Raw genomic sequence first — 26,452 nt, 5'->3', positions numbered from 1 at the left:
AATTGTGAAAAGAATGAAATTAAGTTAATTAAAACTAGTATATTTATTAAGTTGACATTAAATTGAAACTCTATTTTAAATGGCGGCGGTCACTTATTCCCGAAAATGTGGCTGGAAAACAGCGCTGCGCACAAAATTTGTAAACAAGGTAAAGTGCGCTATAAACTGTAGTACACAGAACCCCAACTATTTACGCATTCCAAAATAATTTCGTACATACTTTTTTTTATTTACTCATGTGCTACCATAGATTAGTGAAGATTACTCATTCCTAACAAGAAAATGTACCCAGTTTTGAGAATTGAAATAGTTGCGTAAAAAGTTTTATAACATTTTTTACTTATTATAATTAAAATTATTATTTACAAGATAACATAAATAACTAAATTGGTATTTTAATTCATACCTACTTACTATAGGTATTATAATTTAAGTATTATATTTTTATTAAAATATTACACAATAATTCACCTCATGAGGAAAATAAGAAATAACAAAACGTACATTCGAATGTAACTATTAGTTATTAATAATAATAATAATAAATCAAGGCTATCAACACCGAATTAAATATAAACATTTAAATCTAGTTAAGATGAAATTGTAAAGATGGAAAAATATATATGTAATACCTAAATATTATTACAAATATGTGGTAGAACATTTTGTATTTAAAGCTTTCTCTTTGTTATATATTTGAGGAACATACTGTCACTACGAAAAACTTCTTTCTTTGTAAAACTTGTTTTATATTGAGAAATAAAAAATATACAAACCATAGGCAAAAAGGACAGAAGCCAGAGTACGATGAGAGCAAGTATCTATTAAAAAAAATAAAGAATATAACAATACTGGTATCTTAAATCCAAAGTGTAGTATACATATAAGTAATGTAAATGCATGAATCTTAATAGTATCGTAAGCTACCCTTTCTGTCTTATGCCCATTGTATATATAAACCCATAAAATATGACAATATCAATAATAGTACGTTGTTTTTATAAAAATAAAAAAATATTCACTTAATTCTAAATTTTAAAATTTTCTTTATACACAGAAATGAATAATTAAATTTGTTCTTAGCCTTTACAAAAATGAGCGGAAAGTAATATTATTAAAAAATGCATACTTATAATTTTACTATTCACTTATTTCAGTATTAGATTAAATTGTACGTAGGTACATCATGTATTTAGGTTAGATTTTATTACATTTATCACACGTAGTGCACTAAACACTATACTGCTATACTGAATTCGGTTCAGTGAAGATTCAGTTCAGTTCAATCCCCGACCCCACAAAGAAACATCTAACAATAACATAGATCTCTTCTGGGTCTAAAGTCCTTTTTATTAAACACCCACAACACGAAGTCCCAGAGGTGAAGACGGTCACATTAGTAAGTCATAATGCAATATTAATCAAACTACGAGTCAGGTTTCGCTATCTGACTTTTTGGTATCAACTCCACTGTAAAATTAGCATCTCTCTCTATTAGAGGTTCTACGTAGACAGGAGTTTCCTTCTCATCCTTCGTGACCTCGAAGCCCATGCTGTTTCTACCACAGAGCCAGCTCCAGTAGACCAGCCGCGCTGAGAACGCGAACAGCACGAGAGCAACCGTGACTAGGAATACTTCGATTCCTAGACAGACATACGGAGTCACGAGGTACAAAGTTCTGAACATTGCTTTAGTTTCGTCTGGGAGCTGGGGCTGAATCTGAAATAAATATTCCATGTTAAAGAATATGTACATGTCGATCTGACATTTTATGTGAAAGAAGTTGTTTGAAGTCTTGCATGAGTTGTTAATTTCATCCATGGCTATCTGTTATCAAACCTAAATAGAAGAAACACCCAACTGAAAACTCTACTAATTTCGGTGTTGTTCCTGACACTCACTTTATGCTTAGGTAGCTATTCTTAGATATCATAAGGCTGAAACAATTATATTCAAATCAGAACAAAACGACATTGCTACATAAATAGGGATGATTATGGCGATGGACGAAGAACAGACGAACCACTTATGATTCTACCTTAAACAGTTTGGTTGGTACCTCTAAAAATTAGTAATGAAACTTACAATTTTGAAGTAAAACGCAGGAATGACGGTGTTGGAGAACGCCTTCGTCCTGTAGTTGAAGCTGACGTCGTCCACAACCACGTTCAGCTGCAACGTGAAGTTTGTTGCCAGCACGATGCCCAGGTTCTGTAAAAATACAAACATTCAGTACTTATTTAACAGATTTTTTCAAGAAATGCCTACCTAGATTTTAGATGAAAATCCAAATTCTGATATTTTTTTGAAGTACAAAACTTTTTTGCCTGCATACCCCACATTGCACAATACATACAATGTATGTATTGTGTATCATAATAACATATTGTGTGGTTGATAAAAAATAACATTTGGAATATAACGATATATCATTTGGAAAGTTCCTAAACATGATTGGAAATAAACTTTTTATGTCAGTCCGGTAAGATCTTTAGAAATTTGATTGACAAGGGGATAAAATTACTTGGCGATTTTGAAAACGTATCCTTCATCATCATAAAAGAGATAAAATATGATGCTAAAGTTAGTGCTTACTGGGTCCACGACAAATTCACTGCCATGCTTCTTGAAGTCAGGGTGTAAACCTTCGACTCGTTCATATATTTTGGGATCTGCACCCAGTAAATGGCCTTGAGATAAGTATACTTGAAAACCTGTAAGCAAAAAATCTGTTTAATGATGTTGTTTATTTCATTTAACAATATCAATAGCAATAATACAAAACATTTGATAATTATGTCTTATTTCATTCTGCGTCTTGAAAGATTCAGGGACAATTATAAAATCTTAAACGTTGGTAGAGCGCTTTGTGGTTCTATGAAAATATGTATAATAGAAAATGTATGTATAAATACCTAATATTCAAATATTTTAGGACATTTTAGCACGGAGACGTGGCAAAACTTTATTTACGCAACAATTTCAATTCTCAAAACTGGTTACACTTTATTGTTAGGAGTGATCTATCTATGTATTTTACTCATCTAAGCTTACCATAAAAACATGGCGAGAGATCCGACATTCCATTAAAACAGTCCCTGTTTCCACATAAGCACTCATTATCCGGACCGGGCATAAAGGTGGTATTGCTGATGCGGTAAACATATGCTTTAGGTCCGAATTCCATGTCCCTGGTCTCCGTGTACTCAAGCTCCATGATCCTGCAGAATACGTTCCGGTATATCCGGATCGGGAAGTCGGGAGTCAGTTGAGGAGGATACACCAGACCTTCGTAAGTGTTTGTAAAGGTGTTGCAGTACGATCTGGAAGATATTTTGGATATAGTGGATTTTACATCTTGAAATACACATTTGATATACAATTTTCAGACAATATTACCAGACAATGTTACCCTAGCCAACATTGGTAAAGTTTAAATGAAACTTTCGACAAAGCTGACCCAGCTCTCTCACAATCTGGCATTAAATTAGGTATTTTTTTTCTCCATGATTATTGAAGATGGTATGATTTTGAAAGGTCCTTGTTGAAAATGGTAGAACTCCTTTTAGTTCGATACCGGAGCCACTACCGAGTACGGCCATGCCACTATTACTGAACCATAAAAGTAAAGGTGAAAGTGAAGGTGGTAGAACCCTTTGTGGTTCAACTCCGGCGGCACCACCGCCATACCTATTTCTGCCTAATAACAGCAGTGTTAAGCGCTGCTGTGTTCCGTATTGAAGGGTGTGGTAAGGGAGACATACTTTTCCGAGACGTTCCAGCTTAGTCCTCGGGGTAGCGGCGCATATGTGGCCGACCTCAGGTAGGGATATCTAATCCTATCTGGGGTTGATTACAGATGTCTATGGGCGGCAGTAGCCACTTACGATCAGGTGGACTGCATGCTCGTCTGCTACTCCTATATTATAAAAACTATTATGAACTATAAAAGCTGTATTAAATACTGCTGCGTTACAGTTGTCGTAAAGATCTTCTTTACTAGTGACTAGTAGGTACGCCTGAGCCGTTCCAACTTAATCATCAAGGGTAGCAATAATCTGTGGCCGAAGTCAAGGACTTTGATCGTATAATAATCTTATTGTGATCTTATAATCATAATAAAGGATGTTTATGGGCGGCAGTAGTCGTTTTGGATCGTAAACTTCTATATTATAAATGAATATATTATAATTAATTTATGCTTTTACCGTATGCTTGGGTCGTATCCTCGCATACTGAGGCCGTTTTCACCGTTCACGGTTTTAATTTTGAACTTATCGGCGTCAGAAGCACCCACCTCTAGAGTATATTCAGCTTTTTTATCGTACAACTGAAATAATTACACACATACATATATGTTACTAAAAATTACATTATACATTACGAAATATTACATTGTAAACGTTTCTACAAATGTTTGTAACGGAAGCGCTATATATTGTATATGTGTGTGTTTTATATATAGGAAGAGTTTTGAAAGTCAATTGGCGCCCCCGACAACAGTACGATAGATTAAGTTAAAAAAAATACAAAGTAAATCATAAAGACCTGTTCCACTTACCCTATCCAACATGCCCAGTTTTTCGAAATTAATCCAGCCTGGCATCAGAGTATTTCCCAGGGCGATCAAAGGGTCTTTGTACCCCCACAAAAAGTCGTGAGTCCTCAGGGTGACGACAGGTCGTGAGTCCAGACGATTTGCGAGGATGTTGAATCCCATCTGGGTCCACGCTGGGTAAGTACCCATTTTGGATGCCATGGCCTGAAACAAAAGATTTATTGTTGAAATAGGAATTTGCTTTATATTTAGGTAAATATGTTTGTGTGATATAAGCTGTAAAAAGAAATGGGGGTAACCCAAGTAGTGGTTACTATATTGTGCAGTGGTTACTATATTGGTCGGACATGCAGAGTTCCGGGGTCAATCCCGGCTAGATAATTAATTAACTTTCTGTTCTTAGTAGGTGTGTACTTGTCTATGGTGTAAGTATGTTTGTATATACCTACTCTTTTGGACCAGAATCACAAAGTATTCCACCATCGTATCGTAACGGCATCAGCGATTAGTATGAAATTATGTTAAATAACGGATGAGAGTTCACCGCCGTGGTTCATTTATCCTCAAAAGTTCAAACATGTATTGATACGGAGTTACGGAGTGACGGACACAAAATAATTATTATAGTTGGTCAAGTATGAGTTGAACTTGGATGTTTCCATACCACAAAATAATCATTTTTTTTATTCTTCGTATAGATATTCTTTATATTACGATTTAATAATTAGAACAAAAATGCCGGTTTCTGGTATGGACACCTTTTATTTCGTCCAACTATACGTTAGGTAAGTATACAAATGATTCAAAAGATATTTTTTTAAAGTCATCTTAATCAGTTTTTGACCTAGATATTATTTTAATACTCTAGCTATTCCATAGGTAAAATTCCAGCCAAACAGACAAGTTCAAAAGCGAGGTAATAATCCATTACTGTCCCACTGCTGGGCCCATGCCTAATCCTTCTTCCTTCTTTCTTTCTTCCTTCCTTCACCGCACTGGACAAGTGCGTATTGGTAAACTTCACATACTTACCTTTTGAGATTTTTTATAAAAAATTTCAAATGTGCAGGTTTCCTCACGATGTTTTCCTTCGCCGTTTAAGCAAATGATAATTAATTTCTAATACGCACATATTTAAATTTGAAAAAATCAGAGGTGTGCCTGGGATTTGAACCTAGGACTCCTCGATCGAAAGGTCGAGTTTCTTAACCACTAGGCTATAACTGCTATATTTCATACCCATGTTATAAATCCCTCGTGAGAATTTTGATTCTTGATATGACTTTATGAATAAAGAACGGGTTTTTGAGAATCATGACGTATTATAAATATAGGTATCTTGTTTCGTTTGTACTTTACTTTCTGACATACGAAGGGTATTGACCCTTCGTATCGAGAGTATCGTACTCGAGAGATTGACGCAAAAATGTTATTCAACTCAAACTTTAATCAGGTTTTTTATTACTAACAATCCTTTATTATCACGTTCTTGAGGAAAGATTTCTTCTCAGAATGGAAAGGACTTGGCTATAACTATAGGTTTCTCATCATTATCAACTCATTACTGTCCCACTGCTGTGCACGGGTCTCCTCTCATAATGAGAAGGATTAGGTCCTAGTCCACCGCGCTAGCCAAGTGCGAATTAGTAGACTTCACATACCTTTGAAAACTTTTTTTATACCTCAGGGATTCATAATGTCAAATGTCATAATTAATTCCTAATACGCACTTTGAAAGATAGGAAATGCGTGACTAGGATTTGAATCTCAGACCCCTCGATCAATAGGCCGAGTTTCTTAACCACTACGGTATCACTGCTTTCTAGGTTTCTTATACTCATAAAATGCTACGCTTACCAGCAGAGGAATATTCGGCACGGTGACATTGACGTCCATGGGGTCAGCTATGGAGAGTTCTGGTACAAAGCGGGTGGAGAGGCGGGGGGAGTAACGCAGGGTCTCTGTATCCTCGTCCAGGAAGAGATCATCGTGTGCCCTGTACTCTCTAAATAGGATAAAAACGAATGGGTTAGTAGATCCAACTTATTTACTAAAATAGTGCTTAAATAACATTTGAATGAGGCCATTATCATAAGGGTATAAATAGTATTGGCAAGGTTATCGCAACCAAACCACACAAGTAAATAATAAATTCAATGACATATCATTTTATAATAATAACAAAGATAAATGAAATACATGAAAAGCTGCCACCTGACATCGAAACTTTTGCTGGAAAGAAATTTTATGCGAGGTAATCCAAACATTAAGCAAGAACAAATCCTGTAACACTCAAACTCAAGATTTAAATACTCACTGATAGGTAAAAGGGCCGATTTCTTCCACCTTCAATTTATAGTCCTCCCCGGACATAAACCTCTCCGCATTAGTTATATTGAAGATATAAGTCTCCACCAACGCCCCTGCCATCTCCTTTGACAGTAAATCGTATAACACCGTGCCTTTGCCCATTCGTAAGTTCTGTAAAAGATAACCAACATTAAGTCCATCTTATGGTATCTCCCCCAATACCCAACCATAAGCAGACACAATAGGATTGGAGTCATACCCCCGGTAAACTAAAGACGCATTGCTCCCTCTGCGGACTATGTTGGATACATCATGTAAATATTTCTAATTTTTTTTTTCAAACCAGAACCCAATTAGTTTTAACATTACTGTTATAAAAGGTCTGCCTCTGTCTAATACACAAGATGAGTAATTAAGTACCTCCCGGTATACCCAGAGGGCTATGACATGGAGCTTTTCAAGAAAGGTGCAAAAAGCTTTTTCCAAGCCGGCAATGCATTGGCGACTTCATCTTGCAAATATTCGTCGGCGACAGCGACTGCTTGTTGTGTATTTGTATGACACGACACAGGGAATCCTAGTGTGGGGCTGTAGGTGTAGAAAGAGTTTCTTTTTTCCCATCAAGTAATCCAGCTTTGTCATTGTGTATTTTTGTAAAAAGGAGAAGTCGTTGTTGGGGCTTCAGCAGTCATATCATATAAAAATCTACTAATTTACGTAATAAAATCTTAAAGGAAAGTGATGAGGTATAGATTAAAATTATTGGATTATTTATCAGGATTTAGACAATTTAAATTATACTCACATATCTCGCTAGAATGAGGCCCGGGTCTATGACGGCTAATATAATGGACGTTGTTAATAAAGTGAATCCGACTGTCATAAGTGTTAACAGCTTCCCTGGAATAAATTTTTGGAAAATTATAAAAGTAGCAAACGAGCTTGCAGTCCACTTGATGGTAAGTGATCATTGTAGCACGCACCTTTGATTTTTCAAAATTATGTGCGTATTAGAAATTAATTATTACTGGCTTAAACGGTGAAGGAAAACATCGTGAGGAAACCTGCCCACCTGAGAGATTTATCAAAAAAAAACCTCAAAGGTATGTGAAGTCTACCAATACGCACTTGGCCAGCGCGGTGGACTATGGCCTAATCCTTCTCATTGTGAGAGGAGACCCATGCCCAGCAGTGGGACAATAATAGGTTGATGGTGGTGATGATCATTGTAGCCCACGGACATCTATAATAGAACAAGGGTTCTGCCTGAAGTTAATCGAAGATACGTTACAACTCCAGAGGAATTAGATGTCACCTCATATATAAGTCAGACATAAATACTCTTCCAGCAGTCAGACATAAATACTCTCCTTGATAAGACAACAGAGTGCACCTCTGGCAATTTATATAATAATAATTTACAACCATTTATGTCAAATGGTAATTCATTTAATAATATTGACATTTCAATAAATAATAATGTGAATAATTCATATGAATGTAATAATAACAAACTACTTAAGAAACATACTTCAATTAAATGCTCTATCAACCTGGTGCATCAGAATATTCAAGGTATGATAGGCAAAGATCTAGAAATAGAATTATTTTTAAATAATAGTAATGTAGATATTCTTTGCATAACAGAACACTGGTTGAAAACCGATCAAGTCCTATTTAATTTTTGTAAGCATCAGGTTGCCAGCTCGTTCAGTAGAACAAACATGATACGTGGTGGTTCCCTCATAATTGTTAATGAAAATATAGAATATAAAGAACGAAAGGACATTGTGAACCTGTCTGCTGAGCGAGTTATTGAAATCTCTTGTATAGAGTTTGACCAGTTCCTAGTTGTTAACGTATATAGACCCCCTATTGCATCTTATGAAGAGTTTGAAAAGATAATGGAAGAAGTTTTATTTAAAATCTCGAATTCAAATAAGGGAATTGTTGTTTGTGGGGACTTTAACATCAATATACTAGAAAGTACACCTCAAAGCAAGTAATTTATTCTGCTTTTTAAATCTTATAACTTGTACAATATTTTCCGAGAACCGACTAGGATAACTGCTATGAGCTCAACCTGTATAGATAATATTTTTACAGACTTGAAACCTTTAAATTCATTAATTATACACAATTTAGAATCTGATCATTGTGGTCAATTAGCAGTTTTCCCTAGGAAAGTTAAGAAGGTGCAAAAAAAGAAAATTAAGTTTGTTCCTATAAATAACAACCGCCTTGAACTATTTAAAAACAATTTGCTCAAAAAGTTCCTTTGTTGTCTATACACGGTGACCCTGATATATTATATAATTCTATGTTTAATCTGATCAGTGGTGAATTTCGCAAAGTTTTTAAACCGATAACTTTAAGTGACACTGCCAAATTTAGTGAATGGGCAACTAAAGGTATTTTCAAAAGTAGACACAAATTATATGATCTATATTATGAAAGATCTTATAACCATGATGTTAAATTTAGGGAATATGTAAAAAAATATTCTAAAATATTTAAGATGGCCTGTTCCTGTGCTAAGTCTATATATTTAAGAAATAAAATTCAAAAATCTTCAAATAAAATTAAAACAACATGGAATATTATTAACAGTGAAACCAATAAGAATTTGACACATCAGCAAGAGTTTAATTTAAAAATAAATAATATTGATGTAAAAGGGGATCTAGAGGTGGCATCAGAGTTTGAGAATTTCTTTACTAATATGCCTATTTTAACAACTAAAACTCTGAAATAGTTTCCTATTTCCGCTGAAAATATACTTAAACAAAGTGTAAATGAATGTAGCACAGGATTTGAATTTTCAGTTGTTAATGCGAATGATATTATTAATGCCTTCAATAGTCTTGATTCAAAGAAAACGGCAGATCTATGGGGGCTCTCCGTCAAAGCCGTTTCATCCATTATCAATCTTATTGCACCGCACTTAGCTTCTGTGTTCAATGCTTGTGTTACTTATGGTGTTTTTCCTGACTGAAAGTAGAGTGATTCCCTTGTTCAAATCGGGAAGTAATTCTGATCCAACCAATTTTCGGCCAATTTCTATATTACCAACATTAAGTAAAATTTTTGAAAAACTTGTTTTAAATGAACTGCTGAAGTATTTTAATAAAAACAAAATACTTCATGACAACCAATTTGGTATTAGAAGGAATCGCTGTGCTATAGATGCAGGGATTGAATTATTAAAGCATATTTATGAGCATATACTAGGGCATCACGCGAGTCATCCCAGGCGGGATGACTCGCGTGATGCCCTAGGTGTGTTTTGTGATTTATCTAAGGCCTTTGATTGTGTCCACCATGAGGCACTTGTCAGGAAATTACACCACTACGGAATCAGGAACAAGGCTCTCAACCTTTTGACTTCTTACTTAAATAATAGAATTCAGAGGCTGATGTAAATGGTACATAATCGTCCGGCGCTTCTGTTACAATGGGCGTGCCACAGGGTTCAATACTCGGTCCATTCCTGTTTTTAATTTATATTAATGACTTGCCCTACTATGTAGGGAATAATCATGAGATTGTATTGTTTGCAGATGACACTTCACTTTTGTTTAAGATTAAAAGACAGTTAAACAATAATGACGAAGTAAACAATGCTCTCTCGAAAGTTATCCATTGGTTCAATATAAATAATCTTCTTCTTAATGAGAAGAAAACTAAATGTATCAAGTTCTCGTTACCCAACGTGAAGCATGTTGAAACCAATGTGCTATTAAATGGAACGGTTTTGGATCCTGTGGAGTCAACTGTTTTCCTAGGTGTTACTGTTGACGCCAAATTGCAATGGGGTTCCCATATAGATAAATTGTCGGGTAGACTCAGTTCGGCGGCATATGCTGTTAGAAAAATTAGACTTCTAACTGATGTAGAAACAGCTAGAATAGTTTATTTTAGTTACTTTCATATCATTATGACCTATGGTATATTGCTATGGGGGTGCTCGTCACACCTAAATGATATTTTTATATTGCAAAAGAGAGCTGTACGAGCTATCTACAGCCTGCCTCCAAGAGCTTCACCAAAAGAACTGTTTAAAGAAATAAATATTCTAACTGTTATATCTCAATAGATATAAGAAAATCTAATGTATGTAAGGAAAAATATTAATAAATTTGTAAAACGATGTGACATGCATAATTTAAATACAAGGAACAAACATAATCTTTCTACACATGTTACTCGTCTCCACAAAATAAGTAATTCTTTTATGGGTCAATGTATACGTTTTTATAATAAACTTCCCTCCGAAATCAGAAATTTGTCAATTAATAAATTTAAAGCCATAATCAAAATCAAACTTAGTCGTAAAACCTATTATAAAATTTCTGATTATATTGATGATAAAACAGCTTGGGACTGATCAATAACAAAATTATTAATTAATTAAGAAAATGTCAAAGTGTAGCGTATCTTGCTGAACAAACTTCTTTTTTAGATAAATGTAAAGCAAGATACTGGAGCTGATGCTTTATTAATTATATGTAAAAATGATGGCATTAAAAAAAGAGAATAATTATTATTTAAAAAAAAAGACAAACCCGCTGAGTTTCTTACCGGATCTTCTCAGTAGAGGTCGCGTTCCGATCCGGTAGTAGTTTAAGAAAAATATTGTACCTGACAATTTGTAAGTGCCGTCGTTGGCCTATACAAAATAAATATATTTCATTTCATTTCCAGCGAAACGCAAGAACTTCTTAATGCTAGAAATAGGTGAGACGGTGGAACTTCTCCGGTTTAGTTATACTGGTTCGAACACCTTTAAAACTATTTAACTCGAGGTAAACCATAAATGAATCATGGCGACTCAGGATTATCTGCATAATGCATTACATTAAACTCTTTACCTTGGCACACTTTACAGATCCAGTTGGACCACTGTTTCAAGGTAGATATAGGATGGTGGAACCGTTGCAGCCTTATTACTTAGTTTTTTATCATTATGTAAAGAAGCTGGTCTGATGTTAATAGGGGAGTAACCTTTACGCTTACTACTGATTGGTTTCAATCGCTTGAATAACTTGTGGCTTTGACGATTAAGGAGCGCGAGTGTCAGAAGTTGTTCGGCGACTTTTTAGTAGCTTATGTATCTATGTAGACGTTTAGACAATCGATTACTAATAGATTTTTTGAATAAAATCAAACATATTCCACTCGTCGGTCGCTCAAACAAAAAATTGGCCACCTGGGCGGCTTAAGCAACTTTTTTGTAGCTTAAGCGACAACAAGGTTGCTGTAGCAATCACAGTTCACGTGATAATAACCAATGGCTTTAAAGTTCATTGTTGGCACACCTCCTAAAATTATTAGGGTTATGACTACCTATCACTGGAATAGTAAATTCACCACGTCTAAGTACATCTTCGGTAGTATAGTGGTAAGTATCCCCGCCTGTCACGCGGGAGACCGGGGTTCGATTCCCCGCCGGAGAGATTTTTTTTTATATTTGTCAGTGCTATCTGCGCAAGATTGAATTGAAACGTGAAAATTTAATTTTTTCTCACAAAATAAGAGTACATTTTTTTTTGATGTAATTTTTTCCAAAATAGTCGTTTTCATTTCTATAACGAACTTAATCTAAAAACAACTGAAATGTTCTAAATCTGTCATTAATTTAGACCGAGAACTGCAACGCATTACACCTAACTATAAAATGAGCAGAATCTATATTCAGTATTTATATTTGGATTTGTAATTAACTGTTGTAATTTAAGAATGAGGCGAATCGTAGGAGTTTTCACGGGTTACATCAAGTGAGCGTCATATACTTTGTTATGTTAATAACCAAAACCTTATCCAAATTGCATGAATGATTTTTTTTAAAGAAAATCGCGGACATAAAAATATCCTTATAGTTTCGGATTTGGCCCTGAAGGCCTATTTGAAAAATTCACCCTGTATACATATCTATACCATAGCGGTCGAATCTGTATTCTTTACCTTCTTTTTTGAAATCGGTTAAACATATATAAATGTTTAATTAACTATTAGGTATATTATACTTTATATATGTGTAATGTGTATACGTAAATTACGTTAAAGTATGGGTCTTTGTTTGTCTGTAAAAATAAAATAAAATCTTAATGAGTTTAATACAATTACACCTCTCAATGTACTTTCTGTATATAAGTAGGTATTTATATACAGAACTTAGGGACAAATGCATTTTATTTAAAGTGTGTAATTATTATTTGTAATTATTCAGGTATATTATTATTTTCTTTAGTATTTAAATAATATTTAGTACTTAATTAGAACATAATTATTAATTACGCATTTCTTCAAACATCGTAAATTTATTGGTTAATCTCAAGAAAAAGTAAAAAAAAGTTAATATTGTTTTTAAGTAATTATAAGGGACGTAAATGCTAATTACATACAATAAACTGTAATTAAATTGTAATTTTTAATCCTTAAATAAGGTCTTTGAAAAAAGTAATTTTCTTCGTTCTTTCACTGATTTCTTTCTAGCTAATTTTATAAGAAGTAGGTAATTTAGGTTAATCTTGATTTAAATTTTAGAAAAAGAATGAGTATTTTGCAAACTTCGATCAACAATACCAACCAAAATTGATATATTTGATCAAAGTCTGCAATAAAATATACCAAATATTTGCCCTTCGAAACGCGGATGAAACTCGTTAAAATAAGTCTAACGACAATAAAATGTATATAATGAAAAGATTACTTACATCTGTTGGATTTTGAGAGATTGTCCAGATTTTTCTTGCCCGATTTCATGTTTCCTTTCCAGTGAAGATGCAGTCCAATGCAGTGCTCCTTACAAACTTAATTCTGCAGGAAAAGCATAATATCAGACTAGTGTTTACGTATGGTTTTCATGCAAACACATATTGAACGACACCTAATTAAGTGTCCTAGTTAGTAAATGTCAAATTCTACGACTTTGACAACTAAAGGGGTAGGTGAGAGTATTCGCGTCTTGAGGGTAGGTGTAGGTATCTCCTGAAAGGTAGATACATAATCGCTGGAATGTCTTTAAATCTGACAGGTCATTTATTATTTAGAAATATAAGATTAAAAATTTTTTTTTGAAGCGTTAAACTCAATTATCGATTTACCGCGGGTATTATTGATCTATCGGTTGTTTTGCTTAAAGAATATCTATTTGACATTTTTTGCCCACTAACGCCTGTTATAAATGCTTTTTTGCAATTTTGCCTATAAGTGAAATCGAAATTTAACAGTTCCTAGTAGGCGGAGATTGTCAATTATCAATCTTTAATAGGCTAAACATTGCGTAGATTGTAAAATTTCGATGTATGGCAAGTAAAAAGTGGATATCCCTGTGGTCCCGGGACTAGAATACGGCTACGGTGTCCTCTGCCTGTCGTAAGAGGCGACTAAAAGAGGGCTACCGGGGTTGCGGGCGGCAAGAGTGGGAGCTCGAACGGTCCAGCAAGCAACCCTGGAAAGGATGGCTGTATGTGTGGTCGCATACCGTCGTAAACAACAGGTGTGCGAGACGAGCATAAAGCTCCTCCCAGGGCAGAGCCCGAAATAGCATCACGTTTGGAGGACTCCCTACGGCGTCGGGTACCTTTTGAAGGTTTCCCCTCGTGACCAAAAAAAGAAATCAAAAGTAGATAGATGTTTACTAATGACGGATTATTGAGAAATAGATTGTAGTTGTAGATTTATAACATATTGACCTTTCATATGATAACTTGGGAATACGATTGAAAGTCATCAATAAATATTTTTTTATATTTTTATTATGTACTTTTTACATACCTACGCCTTATGTTGATAAGTTCACCAACCTTTTATCTATTCAATTAATATTGTTTACAAAAGGCGACTAATTTATTGTAGGTAGGTATTTTATATTTATTGCACGTGTTCAAGAAATGTCTTTCGCCCGATATTTACAAAATCAGTCTTTACAGTGTTACCAACCTTATCTCTCTTATGTTATGTTGTTGATTATTTTGTAATACAAACATAATTTGATTAGCAGAAGGCGTGCCAGGGATTAGGTACTCGTACCTTTCGGATTTTGAAGATGGTAGAACCCTTTGCGGTTCGACTCCGGCGGCACCACCGCCACAACTATTACTGCTTAAGAACAGCAGTGTTAAGCGCTGCTGTTTTCTGGTTACAGGCTGTGGTACGGGAGATATACTTATCCGAGGCATTCCAGCTTAGTCCTCAGGTCCAGATATTCAGGTCCAGTCCAGATATTAAGCCGGAAATTTGTAATATAACATTTTTGATGTACTTTTATACATGATGATGATGTACAAAATTATACAAATAGAAAAAAATGGAAATACTTTTTTTAATCTGGTAAATATTTTCCATCAGCTACGTACGTCGTACATGTAACATGTCATACGTCAGACCTATGGCCTATAACCCTATGACACTAAATCTATTTGTTTTGACATGACATCATAAAGTTTCTTATGACGATTCCTTTTTTTCAAACCACCTAGATAAAAGGCAAAATGAGCATAAACAGGTTTCATTGTTTAAGCTCATTGTTCCTAGAGGTCGGGGTTAATTTTCTAGACACTAGCATTTTTTTGGTATCTAACTAATTGTAATAAATCTTATATATAAAATTCTCGTGTCACAATTTTAATTACCGTACTCCTCCAAAATGGCTTTACCGATTTTCACCAAATTTTATACGCATATTCAGTAGGTCTGAGAATCGGCTACTATCTATTTTTCATACCCCTAAGTGATAAGGGTTGTTCAGTCTTAACATTTTTTTATTTATATTGCAACACAACGTTTGCCAGGCCAGCTAGTATGACTATATAATGAAATATAATATTTACAATGATACTTCAATAATATACCTATGTAAGTTATACTTTACGTAGGTAAGGTTTTCCTACGTGTTTTTTGATGTACAGGCATACATTCTTACCCCATTGAGGAGGGTTTTTTTTAGTGTGTGTATGTCTCAATCGCGGAACACCCAAACAACAAGCCAAAAAACAGCCAAACACACACACACACTAAAAAAACTCAAATAATTCGCCAAGTACGAGTCGAACTCGCACATGGAGGCTTCCGTACCACCATTCATTATTTTTTACTTATTTTTATTCATTTTATTTTTTTCAACAATACTTAGTTATATAATACAACGAGAGACGGTGTTGGGGTGATGATGAATAATACGTATACAACGTATAATAAAATTAAAATAACTATATAAAAATATGTTTTGCATAATTCATAATTCTTTATTTGCATAGAATTATGAATTATGAATTATGAAAATCGTTTTTTTATGGTTCTTATCCACCTCCTTTTTGAAGTCGGTTAACAAAAACTAGGTACACTAGCTGTAATTAAAGATCTTTCTGGAGAATATATTTTCATAATTACATAATATAATGCAGTGCAACTGACGTGACGATTTTATCTAAATAATCTTACAAGAACTGTAATTTATGATCTTTATGGGGAATATATTTTTATAGTTACTGAATATAAATATGCACTGCATCTAATGTAACTATGTTGTGATACAAAAACATCCCAAGGCAAGTGCGATTAAGACTAGCACACAAAGGTTCCGTATGTAATTAAAGGTATAAAACTTTTAACTTATTTTTTTGTTGGCTATGATGACGAACTATGATGGTTATTATCTAGTTGCTAGTTTAAAACTTAGGGAGATTGTTCTACGTTTGATAATCTATAATTACATACTATACGTTCAAACTGCAAATGCATAATTTCCAGAACCACCAAGTTATGAAAAGATTCAACTGTGGTCTAAGACTTCAGAGGAAACCCGTGTCCAACAGTGGCACGATAACTGCCAGCCATTTGAGGCGGGCGGTTAGTTTCCCAGACGCAAAGGGGGCATTTCACCTCTCGTAGCATGGTTTGCACGGCAAAGTCTGCTTTTTCGTATTATGAACGTGTGTTTCCTACTTTCTGTGGAAAAATCTTTGAAAGTCAACGTGTTCCCGAGCGGCGCAGTTAATGTTCAATGTGTTCAATTGATGTTTAGGAATCAATTTTTTTAATTAGTGGTACCTACCTTTATTTTTTGCCAACAACTTGTAAAGACACATTTTATAGACTATAATTGTAGCCAAAATAAAACTCTACCTATCCATCGCTTAACTTTTCGGGGGTATGAAACCCTAAATCCTACACAAAACCCAAAGAGTAAGTTTATACCACGGCTATTCAATTGTGTACTAAACTTCCGAGATCAGTATAGGTCGTGGGGTTATGTATACAGAAGATAGTGGCGTATGATACGTTACACATATACATAAGTAGTACATAGGTATATATTGAGTAACAATATGTTATGTACTAATATGGCCTCATAGTCATACGACTGACATGAAAGTACGATAAATAGTGTTTCCATTTATCATTTTTTAAGATTAAACAACGTTAAGTACTAAGACATAATAATATCCTAGTGGTTAAAAAGTATCTCAAATGGAAGCTCAGAGTAATTCAAACCCTAGCTACATTGTTTGTTAAAGTTACGTGCGTATTAGAAATTAATTATTACTTGCTTAAATGGTAAGGAAAAATATCATGACGTTTTGTCATATGTTGTGTAAAGTCTATCTTTTCGTACTTGGCCAGCGTTGTGGGCTATGCTAAACCCTTTTTCATCCTTTAACCCCTTTCATCCTTCACCGTTTTAAGCAAGTGATAAATAATTTCTAATACCCACATAACTTTGAAAAAACAGGGGTGCGCGCCTAGGATTTGAACCTCGGACACCTCGTCCGAGAGGCAAAGTTTCTAAACCACGGCTATCACTGTTTTTATTTTACATTTGACTTTAATAGTTTTTACTATAAAATTAACCTGTTTTATATGTTTAGTTTATTACCTTTTATTTTTTGCGTAACTTTAATATTACTGTAATATACATAATACATACATAATATAAATCTCATTATCTGCTTAATAAATTTAAAATTAATTTAATTGAAGTTGGAAACAAGTTTGCAGTCTTCCTGATGATGAGTGATTATTGCCGCACATGGATATCTGTAATCAAGTCCATATAGAACACGAGTTCCATCTCAAGTTAATCTCAGATGCGCTGCCACTCATGAGGACTAAGATGTTAGCCTCATAATCGACGACCCGCGTGGCGGAGCGGTCACCATACCGGACGCGCAAAGGGTCCCGGGTTCGATTCCGGCCAGATAGATATCTAAATGATGAATTTCGATTTCTGTTTCTGGTTCTGGGTGTTAGTGTATTTGTCTATGTGTGTGCCAATGGCACCCACGACACAGGGAATCCTAGTGTGGGGCTGTGAATGTAGATAGCGTTTATGTAAGTCAGCCTTTTGCGAAACGCAGAATTTTTTACACTAGAAGTAGGTGTGTCGGTAGTACTTCCCCGGTATATTAACACTGGTTCTATCACCTTTTGTATCTACAACAAGTCCATCCATAAGTCACTTAAATCCTGTTGAGTATTTTCCTGTTTGTGGCAAATATTTTTCGAGGTCTTGGACTTTTATGTTTGTGACACAAAATTCCAAGAACAAGCATTAAAACACTGAGCTTTCTCGTACTACCTGTCTATAGTATTCTTAATTAATTTGTCATATCTTTGGAGTCATTTTTATAATGGAACGGAAAATACATTTTTCAAGAAGTTTGTAAATTGGGTGTCTTTTCCGGACCCCATCCGGTTTCCTCAAATTAAAAGTTTCAAAATGTAACTTTAGTAAAGCACAATTTCCCTTTATCGAATCCGTAGATTAAAAATACATTTTGTAGATAACAATAGATTTTAACAAAACACAGCAACACGAACCTAAACACAGCAGAGCTTAACGCTAATGCTATAGGGTAATAAAAGCTTGTTAAAAATAGGTGTGGCTGTGGAGCCTTCGGAGTCAAATCGAGGTAAAAAAAATAATATGCTTATGTCACTGATTTTGTCTGACCAGTTCAATGTCTGTAAATATAAACGGAACATAAAGCGGTGTGTGTAAATGAACCCTTAACATTAAAACTCGTAAAAGTATATGACTTAGCTCTTAAATTCTTGTCGTTTGACAAAGTTATATATTTAAAGAATATTTAAGTATTTCCTAAAAAAATATATGAGAAAGTTTTTTCAGTATTAAAATAATAATTAAGCAATACGTTTACATTTTATGAACTTTACTTAAATTAAAAATATAATTCATTTTAATAATATTATTTTATATAGTACATAAAAATATTTTTGCAAAAACTACAGTTACCATTTTTTAAACTCCATGTCTTTTAAATAAGTATCCAGTTTACGTAAACAAGTAATAAATACTTTTATTAAAATTGTTTTAAGAATAAATTCTTTTTATTTAAATGCATTAATTGATTTTGCATCCGTATTTTGATTTTGATAAAAACATCTATTTTCCTTAAAGCGCAAGTGAATTGTTTAAATGTAAAAGCTCTCAAAGAAATGCCGTTGAAATTTCCAAATTTGATTGACTGACATTTAGTAAATTGCCAATTTTGTAATTATTAGTCTATTTTCTATTTCGTAGCCTTCAATTTTAATTTGAAATTTATGCATAACAATTAAGGTTGTAATTTAAGAAATAATGAAAAGATTGCAAATAATATATATGCATTTGTCTAGTCAACAAGTTAAAAACGTGTAAGACAGGTATAATAGGTAAAAAGCTCCTAAAATATGAGGGATAGCTAATTCGATTCAGAATGACGTACTTATAGAAAAATGTACTCAAGGATTTTACATGTACATAAAAACTGCATTTTCAACACAATAAGAAGTAAAATCAAAAACAAAATCAAAAACTATTAAAAATTGGACGAAGTGGAAATCTATAATGAAACGTTTATCAAATAAAAATTAAATAATGACAATCAACAATTCTGTTGCCTGGAGACTAAATATGTAACGCACATTTTCGTAATGTACGTACGTACGTAATAGAAGTCTCTAAAAGTTTATTATCTTATTGATTTATACTTTGAAGTCAACAACATGAAAACACTCTAAAAATGTATTTTTTTATTTTCCTTCAAGAAATATAACTAATTAAATTATTCGAAGTATTTACAGGAGTGACATGGTCGCTAAGTGACAAAACTCTTTATGAATAAATATAAAATATATAGGTCGTTTTTACATATAACAAGGGAACTGAACAACGCTGCGTAATATTTACAATTTCCAAAAATGAATCATACCCACACCTTTCTACCGAAACGCAAGAACTGCTTCAACTAGATGGTGGTGGTGGTGGTCCCTCCGCAGTCGAGCTAAAGGTTCCACCACCACCTTCACAACTATTATATATTACTATATTTGTGACGTGAAATGCATAATTTGGTCATTTACTGTATATTATTCGGTATATAATAATAATTATATTATATTATTTATCGATTTTTCTATTCTATGGTACTGTACCTTTTCTTTCTTTGCTTTTGTTTTTTCATGGACATTGTTTTAATTATTATTATCTTAGTTTTTAATTTCACGATCTGTTTTTATTATTATTATTTTAATGTTCTTAAGTTAATTATTCAAATTGTATTTTTTATCAATCATTGTTCATTAGTGTAATTTGAGTAATCCGTACTAATTGACTAAAGAAATAAATAATAAATAAATAAATAATTAATATTTTATAATACTAAAATTGTGACCCCATTTAACTTAACCGCGATATGCCGAAACAAAAATGGCATTTTTTTTAATTTTGAAAATTTTACTTCATTCTGGTTTCCTAAAATTAATAGTAACTCACCCTTATTGCTGCCAAAAATCCGAAATGACAACACAAATTGCACAAATTTAAACCGATATTAACATGAAAATACAAAAATGAAACTATTAGCACATCTCTAATATAAAAGACAACACTAAAATATTTTAAAATATATATTCACGCATATGTGTGATATATTACATATACAAGTATTATTTATTTATATGTAACAAATGTAACGTTTGCTCTGAAGAGATTACGTTTTCGTAATGGAACAACAATTTTTCCACCGTCACTACTAATCGAGCTTATAGTGATACTTATGATAAAGCCCTACACACACTCCTGATGAAAGTTATTCACAAAGTGCGTTGGATTTATTTATTTTTATAATATAGTAGTAGCAGACGAGTATGCAGTCCACCTGATGGTTAGTGGCTAATGCTGCTGCGTCATAGATATCTGTAATTTTCCCCAGATAGGATATTCCTACCTGAGGTCGGCCACAGGTGCGCCGCTACCCCTGAGGACTAAGCTGGAACGCCTCGGAAAAGTATGTCTCCCTTACCACACCCTTCAAACAAGTAGTTAGACAATTTTAAGAATATTTCTGTCATGATTCCAGTGAGCCAGTAGGTCTTATTTCATTGATTAAGAAAGTGAGCTTAGGAGTTCTATCCACAAACACTTAATTTTAATAATAATCCGTAAACACAGAAATCATCGAGGTCTGGATATTTTGATAATCCGCAAATAAGTGTGGTGAAATACTTTTATTTGAATTATGCGTATCGGTAATTTACGACCTACCTATAATTTATTTGTACTACGTCATTTACCAAAGTCAGGACGAGAGTGTGAAACTCCATTATTTTATTCATCATTTTTGTTATTATAAATGATATTTATTATATTAATTAAAACGGTATCGTATACGGCTAATGCCCCTTGTTAATAATTGATCCGTCTGTCAAAACAATGGATAGATTGATTACGAATAGTGGGCGTGGGTTCTCTTATAAGGAAATTTGGAAATGTTTGAGCAGTTATCGTACAATTGTGAACAAAAATATTGTACAAATTTCGCATCCATTAAATGTGTCCGGACCGACCTAATTTTTTATTGTAATTTCGGTAAATTAAGTAGACCAAATGATGGGATTTTTTTTTAATATAAGTGGCTAATGCCGCCCATCTGTAATCAACCCCAGATAGGATTAGATATTCCTACCTGAGGTCGGCCACAGATGCGCCGCTAACCCTGAGGACTAAGCTGGAACGCCACGGAAAAGTATGTCTCCCTTACAACACCCTTCAAAGCGGAACACAGCAGCGCCTAGCACTGTTGTTATTAGGTAGAAATAGGTGTGATGGTGATGCCGCCGTAGTCGAACCACAAGGGGTTCTACCACCTTCTAAATGTTTTATGTAACATATAGGACTTTTCATTCATTAAATCTACGCTATCACCGCTCCTAGAGTTAATGCAAGGATAAGCAATTTTAAGCCCTTATGTACGAGTCACTATAAAGCCAGGTACTTATCTAATTCTCCGCTGAACCGAGCCATGAAATGCTATAACTCTTTGTTTCAAAATGTTGATATTGACCTACGAGTATTTTCTGACACGATAGGAAAATTCAAGAAAAATGTCTCGATAGCATTATGTAATATTAAGTAATTTTTGTCTTTTTTTTTGTATATTATTATCCATTATCTCTTAGTCACATGTTAATATAGTTTACAGCTTGCATTATACCGAATTTGTAAAAAAGTAAGTAACTTTTATTGTAAGATATGTTTTTTTTTTGTAAGGACGTAAGCGCGTCTGAGTTTGATTGAACTTAATTGTAATGTTGTGTAAACCTATAATTTAAGTGCATATTTTAAAAGTTTTTCTTATTGTCTTATTAATATTACATTAATTTTTATGTACTTAGTTGGTATGCCTTCTTAAATAAATAAATAAATTAAACCGATTCTTATAAATTTCTTAAGAATAGGTACAAACAATAATAAATAACATAAAGTAAACAGAATATTGAATAAAAATATAGTTTCCGTGCTCATATCAGCATTGGGTAGCCTTCTGATCTCTGACGAACTATGGCGACCTCTTCAATGTATCATAGTAGGTATAGTTTGAAGCACTAACTTGAAAAAAAATAATAAATAATTTTCTATTTTATTTTTATTATTATTTTATGGACCCGCTTTGGGTTTTTGTTCAAGCGGAATTTTGTTACCAATTCTACACAACCCTCCCTACGAGCTAGATACATAAAAAATTAACAAAAAAATAAAACCGACTTCTATGTCACTACAAAGTGAAAAATAATTCAAATAAATGTCGGCGCTCAATACATTTTGATTGATAGCGGCGTGCCCAATATGAGGCCAATTTGAGAAGTCGGTTAAAAATTGTAAACCTAACTCACATTTAGAAGATATTACTGAACAATAAAAAAATATAATTTGAGTTTTGGCAGTCGCAAGACAAGAATAAACATTTGAAAAAAAAATTCTCATATATTTATTTATTTTATGAAGCAGCGCATACGATGCAAATACCTCCTCAAAATATAAAAGAAAGGTGATGATGACTGACATAAGTTCACATCGTATGCTTCGAAAAATAACTTACAAGCATTTATGCATCCATTAATCAGACGAATACATCCCGTGACTTTGATTTAATTTTCAACTTTTAAGTCCATTATAAAACTTTTACATAGAAATTAATGATACATTTTTCTTCAATAATTATTTATAATGGAATTAAAGTTAATTGTATATTTTGTTTAAAGTTTTTATTGTGGCTCGTGACTCTATAAACATGATATAAACAGGAAAAAATATTATTTAAATATTGGAAAAAATATTACTTAAATATTGGTAGACATCACATAGGTACCTGAGATTTTTTAATCTCTCTGGTATTTAAGTTTTCTCGCGATTTCCTTTACCAATAAAGCACGTGATAATTAATTTCTAACATGCATATAACTTTGAAAAATCAGAGGCCTGGCTTGCCTGAAATTTGAACCTCGGACCCCTCTATTAGGAGGCCGAGTTTCAACCACAAGCTATCACTGCTGGGAAGCATTACTTTAGCATTCTTTATTTACTGCTTCTGTATTATAAAAACAATATTATAAGACAACACGTGTAATACCGTCGCCGTTAACCAGAAATAGTTTTTAAAATTTTCGCAATTAATAGAATAATTATACATAACTTAAACATAATCGCAAGGTCACAGCCCTCATAACTAATGTACGTATGTCACTGTTTCTCAAAGTGTAGGTCGTGACCCCCTGGATGGTCGCAAATTCTTTATTAAGGGGTCTAGTACCAGGGGATCGGCTCCTTAATTTTAAAAAATATTATAATAAGTGTAAAGTAAAGGACATATGTAGGTGGATATTTCTAATCGTAAAATAATTAATAAACATAGTAACGTTTATGGGTTTGATATTTGTAACAATAGATATCGTAATAATATAATAAATTTTCTGTCATGTTATATTTATATTTTTTTAATAAAATGAAAGTGGCAAACGAGCACGCAGTCCACCTGATGCTACGTGACTACTGGCAACGGACAGTTGTAATCAAACCCAGATAAGACTAGATCAGCTTAAATTCTTACCTGACTTTATCATACCCTACAAACCGAAATACAACTGTGCTTAACACTGCTGTTATTAATAATATTAGTAACAATTTATAAGGGTGTGGTAGTAGTCAAACCACTGACGGTTCTACCACCTTTAAAACCACTCCGGAGTGCAACCACTCTTCCTTGTATTTCTAAGGGGGTCGTGCTTTGGAAAGGTTGAAAAACACTGCCTATGTCAAATATACTCACAATAAAACAAGCCAAGTACGAACGCAACTGGTTCATTATTAAATAAATTCTTTTTTTTACAAATGAGCCTATTCCACCCGTGACAAAAAAATTAAAATTAAAGTATTTTATATGTTACTAGCTGACCCAGCAAACGTTGTGTTGCCATATAAATAAAATGTTAAGGGTGAACAACCCTTATCACTTAGGGGTATGATTTAAGAAGTCTGGTTTTTGTTTTTATAATAATTGCTAGTTTCTTCCCATCATTGGGGGAGGTCTGGACTCTACCACGCTGCTTGCCATGGAGGTATATAAGGTAGAGGGCTCCAGACTACTCTCTTAATTAACAGGAGGACTATTTTTGGCTTTGCCGACATTCGATTCCACATGTAAGCACAAAAGAGGACCGTTTTAAAAAAGAAACACATAGATACAACCGACTTCTATGTCACTACAAACTAAAAAATAACTTACATAAATGTTGGTTTAGTACATAGTTCTGAAGTCGGCGCTCAATACATTTCGTTGGATACCGACGTAAACAGCGTGTTCAATATGAGCGCCGACTTCAGAAAATCAAAAGGAATTTGCAGCAAGCGCTTTCGACATCTCCACACTTTTGTGTGTTTGTAGAGTTTAAACTTTTCAGAAAATGCGAAGTATGAATGCAGCATTGTCCTTCTAGGAAAATCTATAAAACGGTTATATTTTCTCAAAACGAAAACCTTTCTGGATATTTTAGTCGAAGACTATTTCTTAAAAACGTGTCTGATGTCATTATAACGAAGATAATGTAATTAATTACATACAATTATATAATTAAACATTTCTGCAACGTTCTTATCAATGCTATTATTATTCTAAGATATTATTAAGAAGAGTCATAACTAGAAATAATTGTGTGTAAACCACACGATATCTAGACCTAGGTGTTGACCTATCTGACATTGTGTAATAGTGTTCATCTTTAGCGCGTTATATGGTTTGCAATGTCAACTATTTTAATTAGGAATTTTTATATATGTATATGTTTGTTTATGTATTATTTTCATTCGAACACAAACATTCTTTTATTTTCCTTTTGTGATTTCTTAGAATATCTTATAAGCTTCAATAATCAATTAATAGATAGTAATTTTATTTTTATATCTTTTACAATACTTATACAGATTGAGGTACTTATATACTTAAACAACTTGATGTCTTCTTACGTAAATATTTTTAAAGTTATATTATGTTTTTATAGTTTCAAAAATTTCCGTCTCCACAAGCTCTTAGAAACTTAAAAACGACTAATTCTATCTTCAAGGGACTTTTAGGAAAATAACTACTCTTTGAATGCCCGTTAAAAATTAGACGACGAGAAAGTTTGAGGGCGACGACTATATTATATAGATAAGTAATTACATATTTTTTCTTGATCTCACATTAGATGTGAATTTGAAAGCAAGACTTGGTTATTCGATGTCTTTCCGTGGGTTGCAACAGAGATTAAGGAAGAATTCCAGGCGACAGCGTCCCTCGAAGAATCCAGTGAGGTCACCTACTGCTGCTATATATCCTGCTACAGCTGCTTCCTAAATTACGATAATTACCTCTTAAGATAAAAATGCCTACCTATGTCTTATATAACATTGAAGATCTGATAGATGAAACGGATAATATATATCAACTTTTTTATATAATATAGAAGTAAGTAGGAAAAAAAGGATGAAGTCCATCTGATGATAAATGGCTATTGCCGCCAAAGGACGTCTATAGTCAACCCCACATAAGATTAGATTCCTACCTAAGGTCGACCACACATGTGCCGCCTCAGGTAGGAACCCCTGAACACTAAGCTGGACCACACTAACCTTCAAACCAGAACATAGAACCAGAACTTTGTATTGGTATATTCTTCATGGTATATTTATTTAAGTGTTCTCGAAAGCCTTGCTTATAAATGACATCCGTTAAAAATGTTACTGATAAATAATATTGGTATTA

At 33.5% G+C, this 26,452-nt stretch overlaps 1 protein-coding gene and 1 non-coding gene across 2 annotated transcripts; one reads left to right on the top strand and one right to left on the bottom strand.

The window, feature by feature from the left end:
• Nucleotides 1-885: 885 nt before the first annotated feature.
• On the bottom strand, nt 886-20,851 carry LOC140757802 (scavenger receptor class B member 1-like). The gene is made up of 11 exons (XM_073093674.1): nt 20,650-20,851; nt 13,586-13,688; nt 7,675-7,769; nt 6,877-7,040; nt 6,417-6,564; nt 4,563-4,763; nt 4,210-4,331; nt 3,056-3,324; nt 2,597-2,715; nt 2,087-2,212; nt 886-1,720 (listed from the first exon to the last, which is right to left on the bottom strand). The coding sequence occupies exons 2-11, from the start codon at nt 13,632-13,634 to the stop codon at nt 1,427-1,429; spliced, it is 1,587 nt and encodes a 528-aa protein (XP_072949775.1). The 5' UTR covers nt 13,635-13,688; nt 20,650-20,851; the 3' UTR covers nt 886-1,426.
• Nucleotides 12,254-12,325, top strand: TRNAD-GUC (transfer RNA aspartic acid (anticodon GUC)). Its single transcript has one exon. It is a non-coding gene; the product is annotated as a tRNA-Asp (tRNA).
• Nucleotides 20,852-26,452: the final 5,601 nt, after the last annotated feature.

The sequence above is a fragment of the Epargyreus clarus genome, unplaced genomic scaffold, assembly GCF_041222505.1.
Source record: "Epargyreus clarus isolate Ecla_fem2 unplaced genomic scaffold, WU_Ecla_fem_2.2 ptg000005l, whole genome shotgun sequence".
Taxonomy (NCBI): domain Eukaryota; kingdom Metazoa; phylum Arthropoda; class Insecta; order Lepidoptera; family Hesperiidae; genus Epargyreus; species Epargyreus clarus.
This window is presented reverse-complemented; position numbering and strand designations above follow the sequence as displayed.

Bases quoted from the DNA above. Each gene is read 5' to 3' on its own strand.
- LOC140757802 (XM_073093674.1), bottom strand. From the start codon at position 13,634: ATGAAATCGGGCAAGAAAAATCTGGACAATCTCTCAAAATCCAACAGA. The intron at 7,770-13,585 runs GTAAGTAATCTT...AATTTATTCCAG, and splicing joins TCTCTCAAAATCCAACAGAT to GGAAGCTGTTAACACTTATG. The intron at 6,565-6,876 runs GTGAGTATTTAA...TATCCTATTTAG, and splicing joins ATCGGCCCTTTTACCTATCA to AGAGTACAGGGCACACGATG.